Source organism: Balaenoptera musculus, chromosome 10, assembly GCF_009873245.2.
Source record: "Balaenoptera musculus isolate JJ_BM4_2016_0621 chromosome 10, mBalMus1.pri.v3, whole genome shotgun sequence".
Taxonomy (NCBI): Eukaryota; Metazoa; Chordata; class Mammalia; order Artiodactyla; family Balaenopteridae; genus Balaenoptera; species Balaenoptera musculus.
The window spans coordinates 41,952,740-41,971,294 of record NC_045794.1 but is presented as its reverse complement, the minus strand read 5'-3'; the positions used below and the strand labels follow the sequence as shown (position 1 = coordinate 41,971,294).

Sequence of the window (18,555 nt, the reverse complement as noted above, 5' to 3'; positions counted from 1 at the left end):
CTGGGGTCCAGGGGAGCCCAGCAGCAGAGGCGGGGGCGGAGGGGGGGTGGATCCATCACAGTCCAAAGAGCTAATTCTAGGGGGTCTGGGAGCAGGAGCAAGGCGGATATGGCAGTTTATTTGTCTTGGATACTGTGGCTTCTGAGTCTAGTCGCAGCCAGAGGCCAGGGACCATCTTGCCTCCTAGGTGGGATGGCAAGGTATCTCGGGCTTGAACAGGTTAGACTGGTAGAAGGGAGAAAGGGTCCTCTCTCTAGTTTTCCTTACAGTATCCACATACCACTTCTAGGACAGAGGGCATGTATTATTTTACCCCACCTCATTTCAGACAGGTACAGATAGCTAGGACAGAAAATGACAGCTTTTAGGGCCCCAGACTCCCCAGATCTCCTCTCTCTTGGCAAACACAGCTGCTCTGGTGGTCCAGCCCTGGTTCCTTCTCCCCAGGGACAGCATGGTACACGAGGCTGAGATTCTCCCATGGATTCCACACTGAAGTCGGCTGCTCCTCCCTGTCCCCATGTGATCACACCCCCAACCTCTGCATCCTTTCCACCGTCTCTCCCTGTCCCCCAGCTTTTCCTGCTCTCCCGCCTCGGCAATTACCTTCTCAAGTCAGCACTGTGTTCTTCCCCCAGTACAAGTAAGATCACATCACTCCCCTGCTCAAAACCCATCAACGGCCTGTCATTCCTACCTCAGGAATGAAAAAAGAGGTGTTCATTCATGGGACAACTCCACATAAGCCTGCTGTTGAGAAGAATTTGGAGACCAGGTCGAGACTCAGGAGGAAAAATTACTGAGATTAGCAGTCTGAGGCAGTTGTCACAGGGGAAGTGATGGCACTGGTGGCTCTCGGGATACAGTCTTGACGGCTTAGCACAGGATGGCTCTAAGAGATTTCCTGTGTGCACCCTTGGCTCTCTTGCTCTAGCCATACTGAACCTGTGGTTCTCGAACAACGCACTTTTTAGAAAATAATTAATTAATTAATTAATTTCTGGCTGCGTTGGGTCTTCGTTGCTGTGCGTGGGCTTTCTCTAGTTGTGGTGAGCGGGGGCTGCTCTTCGTTGCGGTGCGTGGGCTTCTCATTGCGGTGGCTTCTCTTTGTTGCGGAGCACGGGCTCTAGGCGCGTGGGCTTCAGTAGTTGTGGCACACGGGCTCTAGAATGCAGGCTCAGTAGTCGTGGCGCACGGCTTTGTTTGACCTGCGGCCTGTGGGATCTTCCAGGACCAGGGCTTGAACCTACGTCCCCTGCATTGGCAGGCAGATTCTTAACCACCGCGCCTCCAGGGAAGTCCCAACACACCCTTTTGGACCAAATCTCCCTCCTCCCCCAGTCAGCAGGCCAGTGCCTATCCTTAAATAGATGTCACCTCTCTTGACCCCATCTTCCTGTCTGTTCTGTGTTTCCAGAGGATTGTGTGTCTACTCCACCATAGCACTTACCTCACTCCATTGTAATTACCTATTAACTAGTCCATTCCACCAGGTAGGGAGCCCCTGGAGGGCTGGCTTTCCCTAGGCACCTCACCTGAGCTTCCATGACGCATTACATACAGCTCTGTAATGGGCGGGACTTGCTAAAACCTGCTCTACTCTCTATTCTCTATACAAATCCTCTCCACCTCGAAGGGCAGTGTCCACAGATTGTTCGTCCTTGTATTCTGCCTACTGCTTTACACACTAAGGTTGCTGAACACATGCTTGTTATTTAATAAGAATGTATTTTGAGCCCAGACCATCCTATTGTTCCTTAAACCTTCCTATCCCATTATCCTCCATCCTTGGCCTCCAAGGAGCATTCCCAGGTGGATCCAGAGCTATCTGCCATATTCCTTAAATCCCACCCTGTCTGGCCATGGGATGCCTAACACCTTTCAGGGTGTGGTGCCAGGGGTTTGGTCAAAGACCAGTCTGGATGTTACTGTGAAGGTACGATTTAGATGTGATCAACATTTAAATCAGTAGACTTGGAGTAAAGCAGGTTAGGTTACCCTCCACAGTGTGGACGGGCCTCATCCAATCAGTTGAAGGGCTTAAAAGACTGAGGTCCCCTGAGGAAGAAGAAATTTTGCCTCCAGACTGCCTTCAGACTCCAGACTGCAACATCAATTCTTCCCTGGGTCTCTAGCCTGTCAGCCTGCCCAGTAGCTTTCAGACTTAACAGCCCCACAATTGTGTGAGTCAATTCCTTTAAATAATCTATCTATCTATCATCTATCTAATCTATCCAGCCCTCCTATTAGTTTTCATTTCTCTGGTGAATCCTAATAAACCATTCCTGTCTTGATCCACAGCTTTCCCTCCCTTTCCCTCACCCTCATTATGCATCCCTCACATGTTCCTGCATGTCTCTTGAACTTTACTACTCTACCTCTCATTTTGTTTTGGTTGTATTTAGCAAGCATGTTCTCCAGACTATAGATCAGAAGACATGGCCTGGGGTAGGGGGTGGGGACAGAAATTTAAAAGGTGTGAAACAAAACCCCTAGTGATACACCATTAAATGAACGCAGGTCTCCTGGGTCGTGGGCCTTACAAAGGTGAAACGTTAGTAACCTTCAAGGGCACATGAAGAGGTCCCAGAATTGCTGCCTTTCTGATTTTCAAAACGGTAAGGTTGAACCTGCAATTCATAGCCTAATGAACTTTAGGTCCATGCTTGGCAAGATGACTGATCATTGATTGGCTTTTGAACTAGGTTGAGATCCACTTCACCTTTCCTTCCGACAGACAGATCAAAGAGATACAGCAGCCACAAGAATACCTTGCCACTTCAACGAGGTACTTGGGCTTCTGCTGTTATCTTTGTCCAAAAAGAATTATGGCCAGGGTGCAAGGACAACTTAATTAGCAGCCACTCTGGGTTACTAGGATATATGCCAAACTTAGAGCCAACTTCTACAGGTAAGTTACTTGATTTTCTCCGGCCCAACAGTCTCCGATGGGAGGACAATGGAAAACTCTGGGCAACAATCAGAATTCTAAAATATTGACAGGCTGCAGCAATGGACAGGTTCTGTGGTAAAATTTAACAGGGTAAACATATAAGGCATATAAGGTCCTGCACTTGAGTTCAAAATACCAACTTCTCATATACAGGAAAGAGGAAGGGGGCTGGATTTCACTCAACCCAAACATAAGATGCAGTCCTGGGATGTGACCTGAAGGTGTCAAGCATAGTCTGGGATTCTCGTTCTAGTCTGTGCTGCCAGTGAGTGCCTGGGTGGGGTGTCACGTGCTCTCCACGGCCCCAGGCTTGAGCCAGGTTCTCGGAGAGCAGCCACCGTGGGGGAAGGGCATGGCGCCATGGAGGCAGGATGTGCAGAGGCCGAGGGGCTGCAGTCTCTGGCCAGACACCCTGGACCCAAGGTCTTCTCCACCCTTGTGAGCTATGTGGGCAATTTGTTTGTTTTCTCTAACCCTCAGTTTCCTAATCCAATCTCATACATTGTTTTGAGGATGAAAGCAGTTCATGTACGTAAAGCCAATTTTGGCACACTGTGTAGCACAGAATAACTTTTTTTTTTTTTTGCCGCTGCACAGCATGCGGAATCTTAGTTCCCCAACCAGGGATCAAACCCACGCCCCCTGCAGTGAAAGCGCGGAGTCTTAACAACTGGACCGCCAGGAAAGTCCCACACAGTAACTTTTTAATAAGTATCTGCTAATATTAACTGAAGAAATCCTAAGCTTTGCCAGATTCATAGTAACGTAACAGCTGCCTTCAAGTATTTTAAGGGACCTTATATGGAAGAGAGAATAAGTGCTCTGAACCACCTTGGAGATAAGTCACAGGGAGGTTTCCCAGTTCTATGTAAGGAAGAGCTGCTCACTGAGCAGATGGCCGGCAGGTGGAGGTTGTGGTCCTGAGTGTAACAGCACGAGGCCCACGCCACTCGGCAGGGATGCCGTGGGGGGGGGGGTCAAGTGCCTGATGGGTGCTGGACCTCTGGAGTCCCATCTAAACCTGAGAGTCTATGATTCTAGGACTTGCTCTCTTGGTTCCTCAGCCTAGAGATGTTGGGTTAGGGCTCTTCCTCACAGCCACCCACACACTGAAAACCCCGTGGTCACCACTGAAGACTCCCATCTCCAAGTCACTTAGCCAACCCCAAATTCACATTATACTCCAAGTCAGGAGGGGGAAAGCTAAAACTGAGGAGGGCCCAGGTTGCCTTCGAGACTGGGTGGTTTGTGACTTACCAGGATCAAGACTCTCTTTTATATAAAGAGAAGAATGCTAAAAGACAAAGACAAATACAGACAAAGCCCAAGAAAAGGTGCTGAGTTTGTCCTCCGCTCCCCCTCACACGCCAGGCCCTCCCTCTATGAAACAGAGAGGAACAAACAGCCTCAGGAAGACCCCGGATGTTCCGACGGGGTCCTCTTCTGACATGACCTGCTGCAGCTGGTGTTAACGTCGTATCCCAGCAAGTGGCGGGAGGGATGCTCCCTGAAGCACCTGCCCAACTCCCCTGATAAAGGCTGGGCAGCCAGTCCACAGATGTGAAACAGATGGCACCAGAAAAGCTCTGTGAATAAAACTTTAATAATGTACAGCAGAAATTGGACAGGCTCATTCTTATATTAAAACAAAAGATTTCCTATATTACAACTTATTTACATTTGCATACTGAAGAGGTAAAGTGTCTAAGTGGCTATTTTACAGTCCATTCTAATAAAATGTACAAAAACAAACAGAAGTACCGAGAATGCCGTTCGGGGGCCTTGACGGCGACCTAAGAACGGGCTTGGACTTGGTCTGTGAATCCAGAATCCAGAGGCGCAGGTAGCCCTGTGGATCAGGGTTAGCCCCAGGGGGCCAAAACCACGGCTTTAGTTTCTTCCCAACTCTCTCACTCCTAACTCTTGGGTTAAGAGTGGTGGTGGTGGGCTTGGGAGCTTGCCCCCAAAACTGCTCAGTCTTCCCCGGAGGTGGAGAAGGAGTGTGTGGTGAGGACAGCAGGGCCACTGGGGAAGTGGGCTAGTGGCTTGGGAGTCCCTGGGTCAAGGAGTGTTGGCAGATCCCAGAGGCTGGCTGCGGCGGGGGGGAGAGGAGTCTGAGTTCCATCATCTCCTCTAAACCGCCAAGTTCTGCCGCAGGGCGGACAGATGGGGTGTCGGCAGGGGTGGGGTAAGGTCCCCCTAATGACACAATTGGTATTCGAGGGAAATTAGTCAGTAGCCAGTAAATTGGCTCAGAGGGTTAGGGGAAGATCTCCTTTAATGCAAGGAAAGAAGCGATACAGCAGGAAAATAAATAGGAAGGCCAGGGCACTGGGGAGACCAGTGGAAGCGGCGGGAGGGCTCTCCGCTCCTCCACAAGCTTTGGCAGAGAATCGCTGGGCTGGAGGCAGGGATGCCCTGAGGCTGCACACAGTCTGTGCCTCCCCTGGGGGCAGGAAGGGGGCTCTGGATGAACGCAGCGACTGGGGGGTCTCACTGCCCACCACCGGCCTCTTTGGTGGGGGACAGGTGGGCATCCTCACTCCTTAGTGGTCTTACATAAGAGCAATCACTCCGGGCTCAAAAGGCTCAGAAGCAAACACAAAAACTTCCGGTCTCAAAACAGTCACCCGCTAACTTGAATGGGTCCCACGGTCGGTGCTCCAAGAGTAGGACCCAAGCCTGTCTTGTTCACAGCTGTATTTCCCAGCGCCCGGCGTACTGCCTGGCATCCAGCAGGCACTCAGCGATGTCTGCAGCATGAATGCCTGCAGGAGAAGCTGCAACCTGCTGCACGACGCACAGAAGGCTAGGGCCCCAGTGCAAAACCCACTTGTGGAACTGGGAGGGGAGGCAGGACGCAAGCGAGACCAACCCCCAGGGCAGAGGAACTCTTGCTGCTGAGTGGGGGGGAGCAGGCTCAGGTACAAGGACAGACATTTCCAGTGTGATTGAGCAGTGTGCGTTTGATTGAAGCATTTTTTTTGTGGTTGTTTTTATAGGGATTTCCTTAAAAACAAATAGATTGAGAGGTAATCATCACATAGAGATGGTTTTTCCTTTTATAAAAACTTAACAATATTTAAAAAAAGTTAAAATCCAGACCCTCCCAATTAAATTAAAAAAAAAAAAAGAAAGAAAGAAAGAAAAGAAAACCAAACCACTCCAGTTAAGTTATGGCTTCAAAGTTAATATATACCTAAGATATGCTGACGGAATCACCACCCACAACCGTGCTTCCAGACGTCGTTAAATACTACACTCAGGTTAAACAACAGGTTCAGCTCGCGCTGTTCCCTTTAGTAAAGCCCCTGAAGTGGATGCAAGTCTCACATCTTCCCTCCACCATGATCAGATAATCCAGTAAAAGACCCATGCAGATGCCTCCCTCCCGCCCCAGACTCCCTCCCCACTCCTTGCCCCCACCCCTGCCCTTCCCCACCCTAAATCCACTACCACCAAAAATATACACTGCTGTTTCCAGAATCTGGGATATGAAAGACAGATGTGACATTCCGATCTGAGTCCCAAGATCTGGGCTTCAAATTCCTCGGCCCTTCCTTGACGCTGCCGAGGACGATGCCCTTAGGCTGGCTCATTTCCCACGGTGGCCGCTGACCACAACACCCCAGACTTCCACCAAGATTCTCCCCCTGCCCATCCCACCCCGCCTCCCTCACATTTGGACCCAAAAGCCTTGCCTGCCACAGACAACCGGGCCAGCTTTGGTTCCACAGTCTGAAATGGAGAAGGAGGGCCAGGCGACACAGGGGAGGGAGACCCACCGTGGAGTGGGGCTTCTGGAAGGGAGGGGAGGGAGACCTCCGGGAGGGGCCCCAGGGAAACCAGACGCTGCTCACTACTGAACAGAGGCCCCAGCACGCAGAGCCGGCATGACGACCACACCCCTGACCTGCACATGCACAGAAAGCTCAAGCAGGTAAGTGCGCACCTACAGACACACACACACACGCACACACACACACACGTGTAAGGGCGTGGCACAGACCAGGCACAACAGGGGACGCACCTCGGCACATGCATACACGGCTGGACAGACGGGCACTGGCAGTCCCTCCAGGTGTCCCGACGGGGCGGAGGGGAGCACGAGGCCCGGCGCTGCCGAGAGGGGCCATCCTTCTGGTTCCCCGGGCTGCCTCGCTGCGCTGGGGTTGGTCCCAGAGGAAAGCCCTCGGTGCCGCTCAGCAGGGGCCACGCTCGCTCCTCCCGGGCCCTCCCAGGCCGCCCGTCACCACGCCAGGCTTCTCGCCAGGTGCACCGGGCTTTGCAGAACTTCCCACTACAGCCGGTCCAGGCTGTGGCACTGAGTTCTCCACACCATTTGCTCTCAGAGGCTCCGTGCCACTAGGAGGTAAATATAAAAGGTGTCTGTGTCTCAAACCCAATGTGGGAGTGAGCGAGTCTCCCGGGCTCTGTCCCTCTTGCGGGCCAGGCTCCTGGCCACAGAGGGCTGGGCAGAAACGAGAGGTAGGCCTCCATCGGACGCTCAACACGGCAGGCAGCTCGGCTGTAGGTCCCGCTGCCCGGCAGCGTGTGGGGAGGGGCAGCTAGATCTTCACGTCCTCCTGCACGCTGAGCTGGGAGAGGGTCTTCTTGATGCGCAGCGCGGTCAGGCGGGCTGCGCCGTTGGCGTACCAGCACTCCCGCATCATCTTCCCCATCACCCGCAGCGCCTGCACAGAGACCCGGTGTCACTCGAGCCTGCCCCTGCCCCACTGAAGCCTTCCTGGTCCCCAGGCGGCCGTCTCCCCCACCCGTCCTCCTCCTCCGGACCCCAGGGAAATGCCCGCGAGCTCCGCCCACCCCCCCGCCCCCGCCCCCGCTCTCCCTTCCTTAAGGGACAGCCTGGGGAGGGGACCTTCTCGGCAAGCATGGTTGGTCAGCCGCTCCCCGGCGTCTGGGTGATCCTGAGAGAAATACCTGCAACAGCCTGTGATCTGAAAATCATTTCTGGAAGGTTTGAGTATCCATGTTTATGACTGTTTACTGACTTTTTTTAAAAGTAGCGCACGAGCCAGGCACAGCAGGGACATCCCCCAGCATGAGCGCGCACGCGGCTGTGACCCCACGTTCACGTGCAGAGACAGGGTGGCGGAGGAGGAGGCGGCAGCAGCCCCTGAGAGGCAGTCTCGTCAGAGGCAGAAGCTCACGGCCAGGGCCCGGACGACACAGGCCAGGGGCAGCCAAGGGGCGGACCTGGAAGGTCACCTGTGGAGGGCTACGGAGTCCCCAGACTGCTGCCTCAGGCCAGTGTTTTCCAGATTCCTTTTAGCAGTGGGACCCGTTTTCCCCAGCGGAGTCCCAACACATAAACAGCCCCGACTGAAGAGGGAGTGGGGTGCGGGCAGCTGGAGACCGGCTCTTTCTGCTTCCCTCACCCTCTGAAGTGAATAAACCCTGAGGGTTCCAAGGAACAGTTTGGAAAAGGCTGCTCTGTCAGGCAAAGAGGAGGCGTCACCAAAATGTGAGCTCAGTCATTCTGTTCTTCAATGCAGGCCTGCCCTCCAGTGGCTACACTCCTTAAAGCAGAGCCACGAGTGGAAAGGAGGCCCAAGAGCACTAGCTAAGCAAACCCTGTGCCGCCAAAGACTCTAAGACCCCACAACTCCATGTTTATCAGGAATCTAGATCATAAATTTGTCCTCATTTCTATTATTTCCATCGAATGTCATCCCCTCCCCGCTTCATCCGCCATCACTCCCCAATCCAAATTCTCTACACCCTCCTCGCTTCTGAGTTTTTAGAAAGGCCACTTCCCTCACAGACATGTCTTCTCACTGAGTCCCACCCCCTCATTCTTCTACACCCTTCGTGGACGCCTCTTCTTAACTCTTCCACGAAGCTCAGCTCACCCCTGTGGCTCCAGAGCCATTTTTCTAGTTGGACAGGTCTAACAGCTCCCACTCAGTCTTTGTTTTCTCTCTTATCTGTGTCCTGGGACCAAGCCTTTTTCTTCTTCTAGGCTGTCAATTCCAAAGGGGACCCTACAGTGCCCAGGACAAGGGCTCAGTATATAATACAACAGCACATTAATAGTCTGTAATAACCGACACGCTCAGCGGGTAGCCCTGGGGTTGGCCCCATTTTCGGGAAACCCTTTTCTAAGGGAGAGAGATCGGGCAGATAGAAAGGCCACGGGAGAGAGGGGAGCTTCCCACCTCATAACTCTGCCACCAGTTGGGGATGTTGGGGCGGAGCTTCTGGTCGCATACTACCTTCCGCATCTCCTCAATGGAAGGGTCAGAGGGCACTAGGTCATAATATGGCAGCTGATATTCCTCATGGACTCCTGGGAGAAAAGAAAACGTCCACCGGAGTTATCAAAAGAAGGAAGAGATTACTCAAAAGCCAATGACAACACCCATGTTGTGATCTGTAAATACCACTTCCCACTAAAAGGAACTAGGGCTCCTTGGAGAGCCTGGCCAATGCTAGGTATGGGACAAGAGACACACAGGATTAGCCAGGAATATCTTTTTCGTAACAAAAAGCAAGGAAACTATCAAGGACTACTGAGGCCATGTCAAAAGGTACCGACCTGAAAAGCTCCCAACTGGCCAAAGATGAGAACATTTAAGCAACAGTAAGACCTATGACTTCAATGGAAACAAATATTTTAAATCACCAATTCGTGATGACACTAAAAACAAACAAATAAACCAAAACCTCAGTCGCCTTTGTAGGATGATAGGGAATAAACTCATTATTTTGAAAAATGGCAAATAAATGGAAAGAATCAAGTATTTTTCCTGCCTTTCCTCTTCAAATTAAACATCTTGGTAACCAAATAGATAATAGGGGAAGTTTCTCTTTAAAGAAAAAATCTAGCTAATACATGAAGTTTGACAGGATTGGAATACTGGCATTTTTCAACCTCTAATCAATTTGGATTTGGACAATGATCAACAATAGCTGTTAACATCACAAGAAGAGAGATAACCACCATTATGTGTGTCTTTTAACAGAAGGATTTTGGGGGAAACAAATGATTCTAGTCTTTAGATGGAACTCTCATAGGAAGTTCACAGAAACAGTAGAACGTGTGAACTCCGTAAGAGGCTACCTGGAAAATCTAGACAGGAAAACCCTACAGGACAAAGGACCTGGATTCTCCAGCTTTGAAGATTGCAGGAGAGGGGACTTACCTGGTGTTCCAGTGGTAAAGAATCTACCTTACAATGCAGGGGATAAGGGTTCGATTCCTGGTCGGGGAACTAAGATCGCACATGTCGTGGGGCAACTAAGCCCATGCGCCACAACTACTGAGCTCTCGTGCCTCAACTAGAGAGACCACGTGCCGCAAACTACAGAGCCCACGTGCCCTGGCGCCTGCGTGCCACAACTAGAGAGAGAAAAAACCCGCACGCCACAACTAGAGAGAGAAAACCTGCACGCCGCAACCAGACAGAAGCGTGCGCGCCGCAACAAAAAGATCCCGTGTGCCTCAACGAAGATCCCGCATGCTGCAACTAAGACCTGACGCAGCCAAAATTAAATAAAAATAAATAAATAAATAAAAACTAAATCTTTAGAAGAAAAAAATTGAGGGGTAACCTGTAGATTATGAGACTTGAGAGTTGTATCAATCAACTGCAGTGGATGGACATTATTTAAACCCTGATTTAACAAGCTGTTTTTTTAAAAAAATTTGCAGACAATTGGGGGAATCTCAACACTGGCTAATGTTACATGATATTAAGAATTACTGTCCATTTTTTAAAGTGTGGTAATAATAGTACTATATTTTTGAAGTCCTTATCTTCTAGAGCTACAAACCGAAATATTTTCCGTAATAAAAAGTTAATTTAAAAAAATCCAATGTAACTTTCTTATGCCTTTTTCCAGAAAAAATTCTGCTGTTCTGAACTGATGGGACAGATTTTTATTTTTATTTATTTATTTATTTATTGAGATTAGCATTTATTTTATTATTTCTAAAAAATATTTATTTATTTATTTGGTTGCGCTGGGTCTTAGTTGCAGCCGGTGGGCTCCTTAGTTGCAGCTCGCTGGCTCCTTAGTTGTGGCACGTGGGCTCCTTAGTTGTGGCACGTGGGTTCCTTAGTTGTGGCATGCGAACTCTTAGTTGTGGCATGCACGTGGGATCTAGTTCCCTGACCAGGGATCGAACCTGGGCCCCCCTGCATTGGGAGCACGGAGTCTTACCAACTGCACCACCAGGGAAGTCCCGGGACAGATTTTTAAATAGAGTCTGACTTGGTTAATTATCTAAGGAGCAATTAGCTTGAACTCTGGCCTCAGTCTGCCAGAGTCTGAATCCTAGTTTATTAGTGGTGTGACCTTGAACAAATCACCTAATCTGTGACTCATCTTCTTCATCTGCAAAACGGTGACAATAATAGTACCCACACAGACCTGTGTGACCAGATTTATCTTGATCTGTTTTATCTGTATATCATGATCAAAATTTAAGATGTACAATACCTGGGTGCCTCCTCCATAATTTGGATCTTACCAAATGTATCATAGATGGAAAAAGGCAGTAAAATACAGAAAAGGGCTCTGCTGGAACACTCATCAGTTCTTTTTAATTAATTTAATTTAATTCACTTCCACTGACCTGGAATCTCTTACATCAAACATAAATGGCTGAGGGCAGGCTTCTAGTGGTTCTTGAACTTGATCATGGGGCAGAATACTTGGAAGTCACCATAAAATTCTGATATACTAAGCTGATGATAAAAAATGTTTTCTGCTAAATCTGATACTACCTTTCATTGAGTTCTGACGTGGTTGAACACTTGCAAATGCCAAAGACTTAAGACAAAATTGCATAAGAAAAAACTCATTGTGAGAAAATTCTATGCATTAGTAAGCTTTCGCCCACAAATTGAGAAATCACCACTATTATTTTATCAACGAAACCCCACGTTCCCCAGGAACGTGGCTTGAGAGCCAGTGTGTTAGAATACCCTGCCTCCTGTGTAAAAGAGACCCCTGCATTAGTCCTGTGCTATTCCTGCCCAGGGCTTTCCCAAGCTCGACAGACCAATAAAGACAATGTGATACCAAAAAAACCCCAAAAAAGCCCAAATGAGTCCCCGGAACGGTCACCACAACATAAAACACTATTCAACAAGCTGGTCCAAAGAGTAAACACACTCTTAGCCCTGCTGCTCCCCGGTCCCCTCCCTCCTCTTGGATGAGAACCCTAAGTGTGACGGGTTCTGGCGCTAGGCATCGACAGGCTGTTAGGAGAAAGAAGGCAGGAAAACACTAGCCCCTCAGGTGGTCTGGCACTCTGGACTGCGAGGTAGGAGCCAGAGAAGGCAGGAAGAAAGGTACCTCCAGAGTTGCATCTTCGAGCAATCTCCCAGTACACGAGCCCAAGGGCATAGATATCAGCACACTTAAAGGAGTCGAAGTGCTTCATGTTGATGGTTTCATCAAGTACTTCGGGGGCCATGTATCTGCAACAGCAAAGGAAATGTGATCACGCATAGAAAACGATGACTTCTTTCTGGACTCAAAGTACTGATTCAAGGGCCCCCTGAATGTGGGACAGCATCACCCCAAGACAGCCCCTTGGGGAGGAGGAAGTGATGGATTCTTTTTTTTTTTTTTTTTTTAAAGTTTCATTTTTTTAAATTTATTTTATTTATGGCTGTGTTGGGTCTTCGTTTCTGTGCGAGGGCTTTCTCCAGTTGCGGCGAGCGGGGGCCACTCTTCATCGCGGTGCGCGGGCCTCTCACTATCGCGGCCTCTCTTGTTGTGGAGCACAGGCTCCAGACGCGCAGGCTCAGTAATTGTGGCTCATGGGCTTAGTTGCTCCGCGGCATGTGGGATCTTCCCAGACCAGGGCTCGAACCCGTGTCCCCCGCATTGGCAGGCGGACTCTCAACCACTGTGCCACCGGGGAAGCCCGATGGATTCTTATTATTGCAAACTCCCATGCTTTGGATTCGAATCTAAACACCTTAGCAAGGTTTGGTAATACTAGCCTACTCTTATTTCTACCTCTGTTTTTTAACTGCCAAGATTTATTTTAAGCATGTTTTGATTTCTTGGCAGAGGTATGTGTACTGTAGGCCACAGAGCAGGAACAGTACATAATATCTGGTTGCTACTGGGGGCTTGGACTTTATTCAATGCAGCCAATAATGGGTTGAGCTTAAATTTCAGTCTGAACTTCTTCTGTTATCTTACCCGTGCAGATAAATGAGAATTAATTCTAGGTAGTCATCAGAGTCCCACTCAGTTAGTTCATGAGTACTGCTTGAGCCACTCCCCACTCCCCACAGAAGGCAAATCAGCTCACCTCAGGCCTCACACTTTGGGGCCTGGGTGGCTGCAATCATTCAGGTCAAAAGGAAGGGGAAAAAAAGCAGCAGCACAATTAGTGAAATTCACTGAGACTCAGCAGAGAAACAGCCCTCCTCTTCCATCCTATGAAAAGTTGCACTTCCAGCTCGTGAAGTCGATCTGGAGTCACAGTCAATCTGTTCCTTATTTCCTTTTTTTTTTGGCCATGCCATGTGGCCTGTGGGATCTTAGTTCCCCGACCAGGGATTGAACCCAGGCCCTCGGCAGTGAGTGCTCGGAGTCTTAACCATTAGACCAGGGTATGCCATGTTCCTTATTTCTTACTTCACTTCTCTACGACGTGGGAAGGAGGCCCATAATCCTTACGGGGGTCCCTCATCTCCACCCTGGACGACCTCTGCTCTAGCTTGGCAAACCTGCTCTCTACACCCTAAGCAAAACACGCTCCCTGCCTCCTCTGGGGTCCTGCACAGGCCACCCCTTCAGACTGCAACATTTTCCCTCTCCCCCAGCCAAGCCTGGTGCCTGTCTCCCTTCTAAATCTTGCTCCAGGCTCTCCTTCTCCATGGCCTCCCCTGCCCAATGCACCAGCACTTATGGGTACAGGGTCCTCTGGAGCTGTGCCGCTGGCACCTGTATCTGCGCGATGCAACCTGTGTGGCTTTCCAGTGTGGGGAGCAGGTGTTCAATTCAACTGCCAGCTGTCAGAGTAAGGACCACACCGCCTTCTGCCGGGCAGATGGGCAAGGGCTACTCAGTACAAGTGTCGGGCAAGCGCGAAGGCCCAGGGCCTTCCTACCGTTTGGTTCCCACCCTCTGGTTGGGGGCAATGTCAATGGTGTCTGTGACTGCATCGTGACGGACAGCCAGGCCCAGGTCTGCGATGGCACACATGCCATTTTTCTTCACCAAGATGTTCTTTGACTTTAAGTCTCGATGAGCAATTCCAGGCTTCCCTAGCAGAGAAAAAAAAAAACCAGGGATCTTTGAAGAAAGACAGTACAAGTGTTAAAAGCATAGTCTCTGCAGCCAGACATATGGGTTCGAGTCCTCGTTTTGCTCCCCACTAACCCAGTAACCCTGGAAATGCAACTTAACCTGTCTATGCATTGGTCTTCTCATCCATAAAATGAGACTAAACACCAGTACTTACGTCATGGGAATGTTGTAAGGATTAAATGTATTGTATTAACTTAGGTAAGTCAAGAGCTTAGAAGGGCATGCGTATGAGCTAATATTACTATATTTACACTACTCCTGCCCGCCTTCGCTGAACTAATAAGCTCCCGTATAGAATTGCTGAGGACTTCAGAGAGAAGCTGCTGCGCTAGCTAGGTTCTCAGAACCAAACGGGGGAGGTAAGGACTGCTACTTTCCCTGGAGAGCCTAGCAACAGGGTCAAACTTCCGTGGCTGGTTTTCTGTCACGGCCAGCAAGAGCTGCTGCCTGGTCGACCAGCCACCAGGGAGCAATGTGCCACCTGCCAAGCCCCAGGAGCTCCCAAAGAGCTGATGTCAGTCAACAAGCAGGGGTGCCCGAGGTCGTCTTCCTCCAGGAGGGCCCTCCTAGATTAGTAGGGCCCAGTGTCTGACTCATCAAGCTGACCCAACGATGAGCGTGTGAACTCACTGAACTGATGCTCGGCACAGTAGGTCATGCGATTTTCTCAGTCCCTTCCTTTACCAGCGAACCGTGGGCGTCTGAGATGACCACTCAGTTAACGCCAGCTCCCCAACCAACAACCATGCCAGTCCATCGGGGACAAACAACCAACATTTCCGTCAGGAGTTCCCCCGAGGAGCTCTGAAGGCAGAGGCACCTCTTGTTCTCGCTGGAGTGAGGCCCAAGCTCCTCTCGCTTAGACCAGACCCCGGTCCCTGAGGCCCAGATCCAGCATCCTCAGTGAGAAGGAGTTCTGGGAGCTCGGTGGGGATGGGACAGGTCCACTCACCTTGGGTGCCCACAATCTCCATGTGCAGGTGCGCCAGACCGCTCGCAGCAGACAAGGCCAGCTTAATCATCCCCTCGATGGTCACCGTGTACCGGTTTAGATAGTCAAACAGGGAGCCGTGCTCATGATAGTCCGAGACAAGCCACAGCTGTGTCCAGGTGCCGTTATCTGCAGAGAACCACAGAGGAGTTCCAGAAAAGTCACAACTACCAGCAAAAAGGTCAAGGTAGGAAAGGAAGAGTATGTGTGCGACACAAACCCCAGTTAGACCCCTGTACTCCCCGCTCCCCGCCCCTACGCCTCCTGAGGCCCCTCTGTGCCCGTCTCATCCACCACCGTCCACGGCTTTAGGCTCCAGGAAGGACAGAACAGGCTTTCTTTCTTAGACCTGCTCCCTTACTTCCCGTAGGTAGGATTCTGAGCCACGCTCCCTGATTACACCCAAATTTGAAATGCGAGGCACCCCGAAGAGGAAGCACATGCTTAGGCAAAGTGACAGGATCATCTGTTTCTTTTGCAACACTGCTTCTGATCCTGACAAGACCCGCTCGTCAAAACCATGACTGGCTGCACCCACCCCTGCCAAGGAGGCTTCGCAGGCCCTCCTCTGTGCTCCAAGACCCTTCGAGCACAGCCCAACCTGAGCACCAGGCTCATTTTTAGCGGGTCCTTGAAGTCCATTACTCTTACCAGGCTATGAGCTCTCTGTGAGAGGAGGAAAGAGCTCCTTTCTGCATTATTGTGTTCCAGGCCAAAAATGCTTTTCAACGCATGAAGAGCACACTTACAAGTATTCCAGAGAGGAATCTTATCATCTTATCCTCAGAAGGGCAATGGGAGGTGGCGAGCACACACTTTCGTACTAGCGGAGAGGGGGATGCAGTGTAAAGCGGGAAGGAGGAGTGGGAAGAAGGGAGGGAGAAAAAGAAAAACCAAAAGCTGGTAATCTAATTAGCTTGTGCTGCTGTCAGTAAGAAGACTGGAAATTGGATTGAGATCTCCCAAATTCCAAGCTGGCCCTAGCTCCAGGACACTATACTATCCACGTCATGTTCAAAAGACAAGAACAAAGGAGTCCGATCTTCCTCCTCCCCTGGCCCTCGTGTGGGTTTCAACAGCCAGATCCTACTCACACAAGCTGCCAGAATCAATACAGGGAGTGGCTCCTGGAAAAGCACCAGCCTCTGTTTCCCTGATTACGAACGAGGGGTCCACCGAACACACCCCTTTACACTCAACTAGCCCTGACATCTTGAGGACCCTGCCCATAAGTTAGAAGGGAAGGCATCTTTTGACCCTTTAAAATATATGTCAGATTTAAATGAATAATCAAAAGGTAATGCTGTTTTAAAAAGGCACAGCTTACTCAGAGGGAGTAAGGAATTCTCTCTTCCCCTTCCTCCCTTGCGTGAGAGGTCAAGTCTCTTCAGCCTGGGGGCAGCTGAGGCCACTACAAACCGCCATGGCAATGTGAGGAATGAGCAGCCTGCTGTTGTTTTAGGAAGGAAAAACAAACACTTAGCATCCTCCATAGCCTTTGCCAGCACCAACTTCTAAAAACTGCTGGACCATGGAGCAAACTGTGTCCTGACCGTCGGAGACACTCTTCTAAAATGTAAGTGCCTTCACCCACGGTCTTTCTGACTTCAAGTGCGCTACCTGCCCAGGTGTCGGCTGTCCCCTCCTCCTGGGCGCTGTAAGGTCAGGGACTGTGTCTTGTTCTTATGTGTGATGATTCCAGGACCAGACAGTAGCCAGTGAATGTCACTGAATAAATGAATGAAATCTCGATTACTGCCCACTCTCTATAATAAAATGCAATCTTCTCAAAAAGGCCCTTCCTAATCGGGCCTCTGCCACCTCTCCACCCGTGTCTTTGGCTGGAACATCCCAAGCTACCTGCAGGTTCCCAAAGACACTTCCCCTTGGCACATGCGTCTGGAGTGCTCTTTTCACTCGTTTTTCTTTCTGACCAACTCCCTGCCACCTTCGCCTCAATCAAGCTCGGCGATGGTATCCGTGGTCCCCATCTCACCCCCAATTTGTGCTCACCAGAACAGCTGTTGTTTGATTACTTCCTATAATCAATCATTAGTTTGTCTCTTTGCTAGTCAGTGAGGTCCTTAAGAATGAGCACATGCCTGGGCACACGAGAGAGACTCAAAAACTTCAGCAAAATCAGCAGAGAGAGGGAGGAGGAAATCAGGAACCTCAGGTACAAGCGGACCAAAAGCTGAGCTTGAAGGCCACGGGGGAGCACCTGGGGGGAGGCAGGCCGTGTCTCTGCTGCGCCCGCTCCACTGCAATAGTGTGTATGATGCTGGTCTGTCACACAGTGTGGATCACATGCTTTTCCAGGGCCATCCTTTCCTGGCAGGGGTTGAAGCCACCCTTCTTCGTTCCAACCGGAATGAAGGTAAATTTACTGGAGCCCCTGCAGGCACTACCCTAGGGGTGGGTTTGGGAGTATCACAGAAGGGAAAGTGAGCAGGTAGGATGAGGGGTTATTTATCTGCTTAATAACTGCTTATTTACTTGCTTAATAACCTGGATTTCTGCACAAGCTTTTCATAGAAGAGAAGTTTGAAAACCATCGCCTTACTCAGATCCTCTTGCTATGGGTAATAACTATAAACGCAAATAAAACTGTGCTGTCGCACAACCGTTCAGTTTCCGCAGTCACTCCTCCATCTGGGACTACCGTTGGCTTTGGGACACCCTGTATCCAAACCCAGCCCTTTACCTTTATTGTCAGCAGCAATAAACCCAAGGATGTTTTCATGGCGCAGCATGACTGTCTGGTATATCTCTGCTTCCCGGAACCAAGACCGCTCTTCACGAGAAGAGAATATTTTCACAGCCACATCACCACCCCTCCAGCGGCCACGCCACACTTCTCCGAACCGGCCCTTGCCAATAATCTCCTGTAAAACGATGGTTCGGGCCACTGTGCGTTGGACAAAAAGGGGTAACCCTACGGACCAAAGAATGGAAAGAAAGCAGACATTTGTGTATTTGCTGAACTTTGCAATGCCCACTCTCACTGCCACACTGGAAAAGCCCTTATCACAGTGCCTCCGTTCTACACTGGTCCACTGACCACGGAGAGCTCAGCTGCCCCTGCATCACGTCCGGGTAATCCTCCGGAGGTCTAAGCTGTGAAGCACTGAGAGTGAGTGAGCGAGGACAGGGAAATGTAGACGATTAGCTCTTCCTCATCTAAGCAATTTCTCCTCCCAGTTAGTATGGACGACAGATCTGAATATAAATGTCTGACCGGATTTACTAACTCTTCAGCCAGCCTCCCGGGGGCCAATCCACCTACAGCTGCTTTATGTGGAAGAGG

At 50.2% G+C, this 18,555-nt stretch overlaps 1 protein-coding gene across 5 annotated transcripts in view; it reads right to left on the bottom strand.

Annotated features, from left to right (window-relative positions):
- Positions 1-6,398: 6,398 nt before the first annotated feature.
- ACVR1B (activin A receptor type 1B) overlaps positions 6,399-18,555 on the bottom strand; it is a 32,629-nt gene continuing 20,472 nt past the window's right edge. For 3 of the 5 annotated variants that reach the window (XM_036865690.1, XM_036865688.1, XM_036865691.1), the window contains 5 exons: positions 17,953-18,183; positions 15,210-15,377; positions 14,058-14,214; positions 12,281-12,405; positions 6,399-7,647 (listed from right to left, as the gene is read on the bottom strand). In XM_036865690.1, the coding sequence (XP_036721585.1) occupies positions 7,319-7,647; positions 12,281-12,405; positions 14,058-14,214; positions 15,210-15,377; positions 17,953-18,183 (1,010 nt within the window). In that variant the 3' untranslated portion in view covers positions 6,399-7,318. Of the gene's footprint in view, positions 7,648-9,132; positions 9,264-12,280; positions 12,406-14,057; positions 14,215-15,209; positions 15,378-16,575; positions 16,699-17,952; positions 18,184-18,555 lie in introns of all 5 variants that reach the window. The other 2 variants (XM_036865692.1, XM_036865689.1) reach the window with 2 other exon arrangements.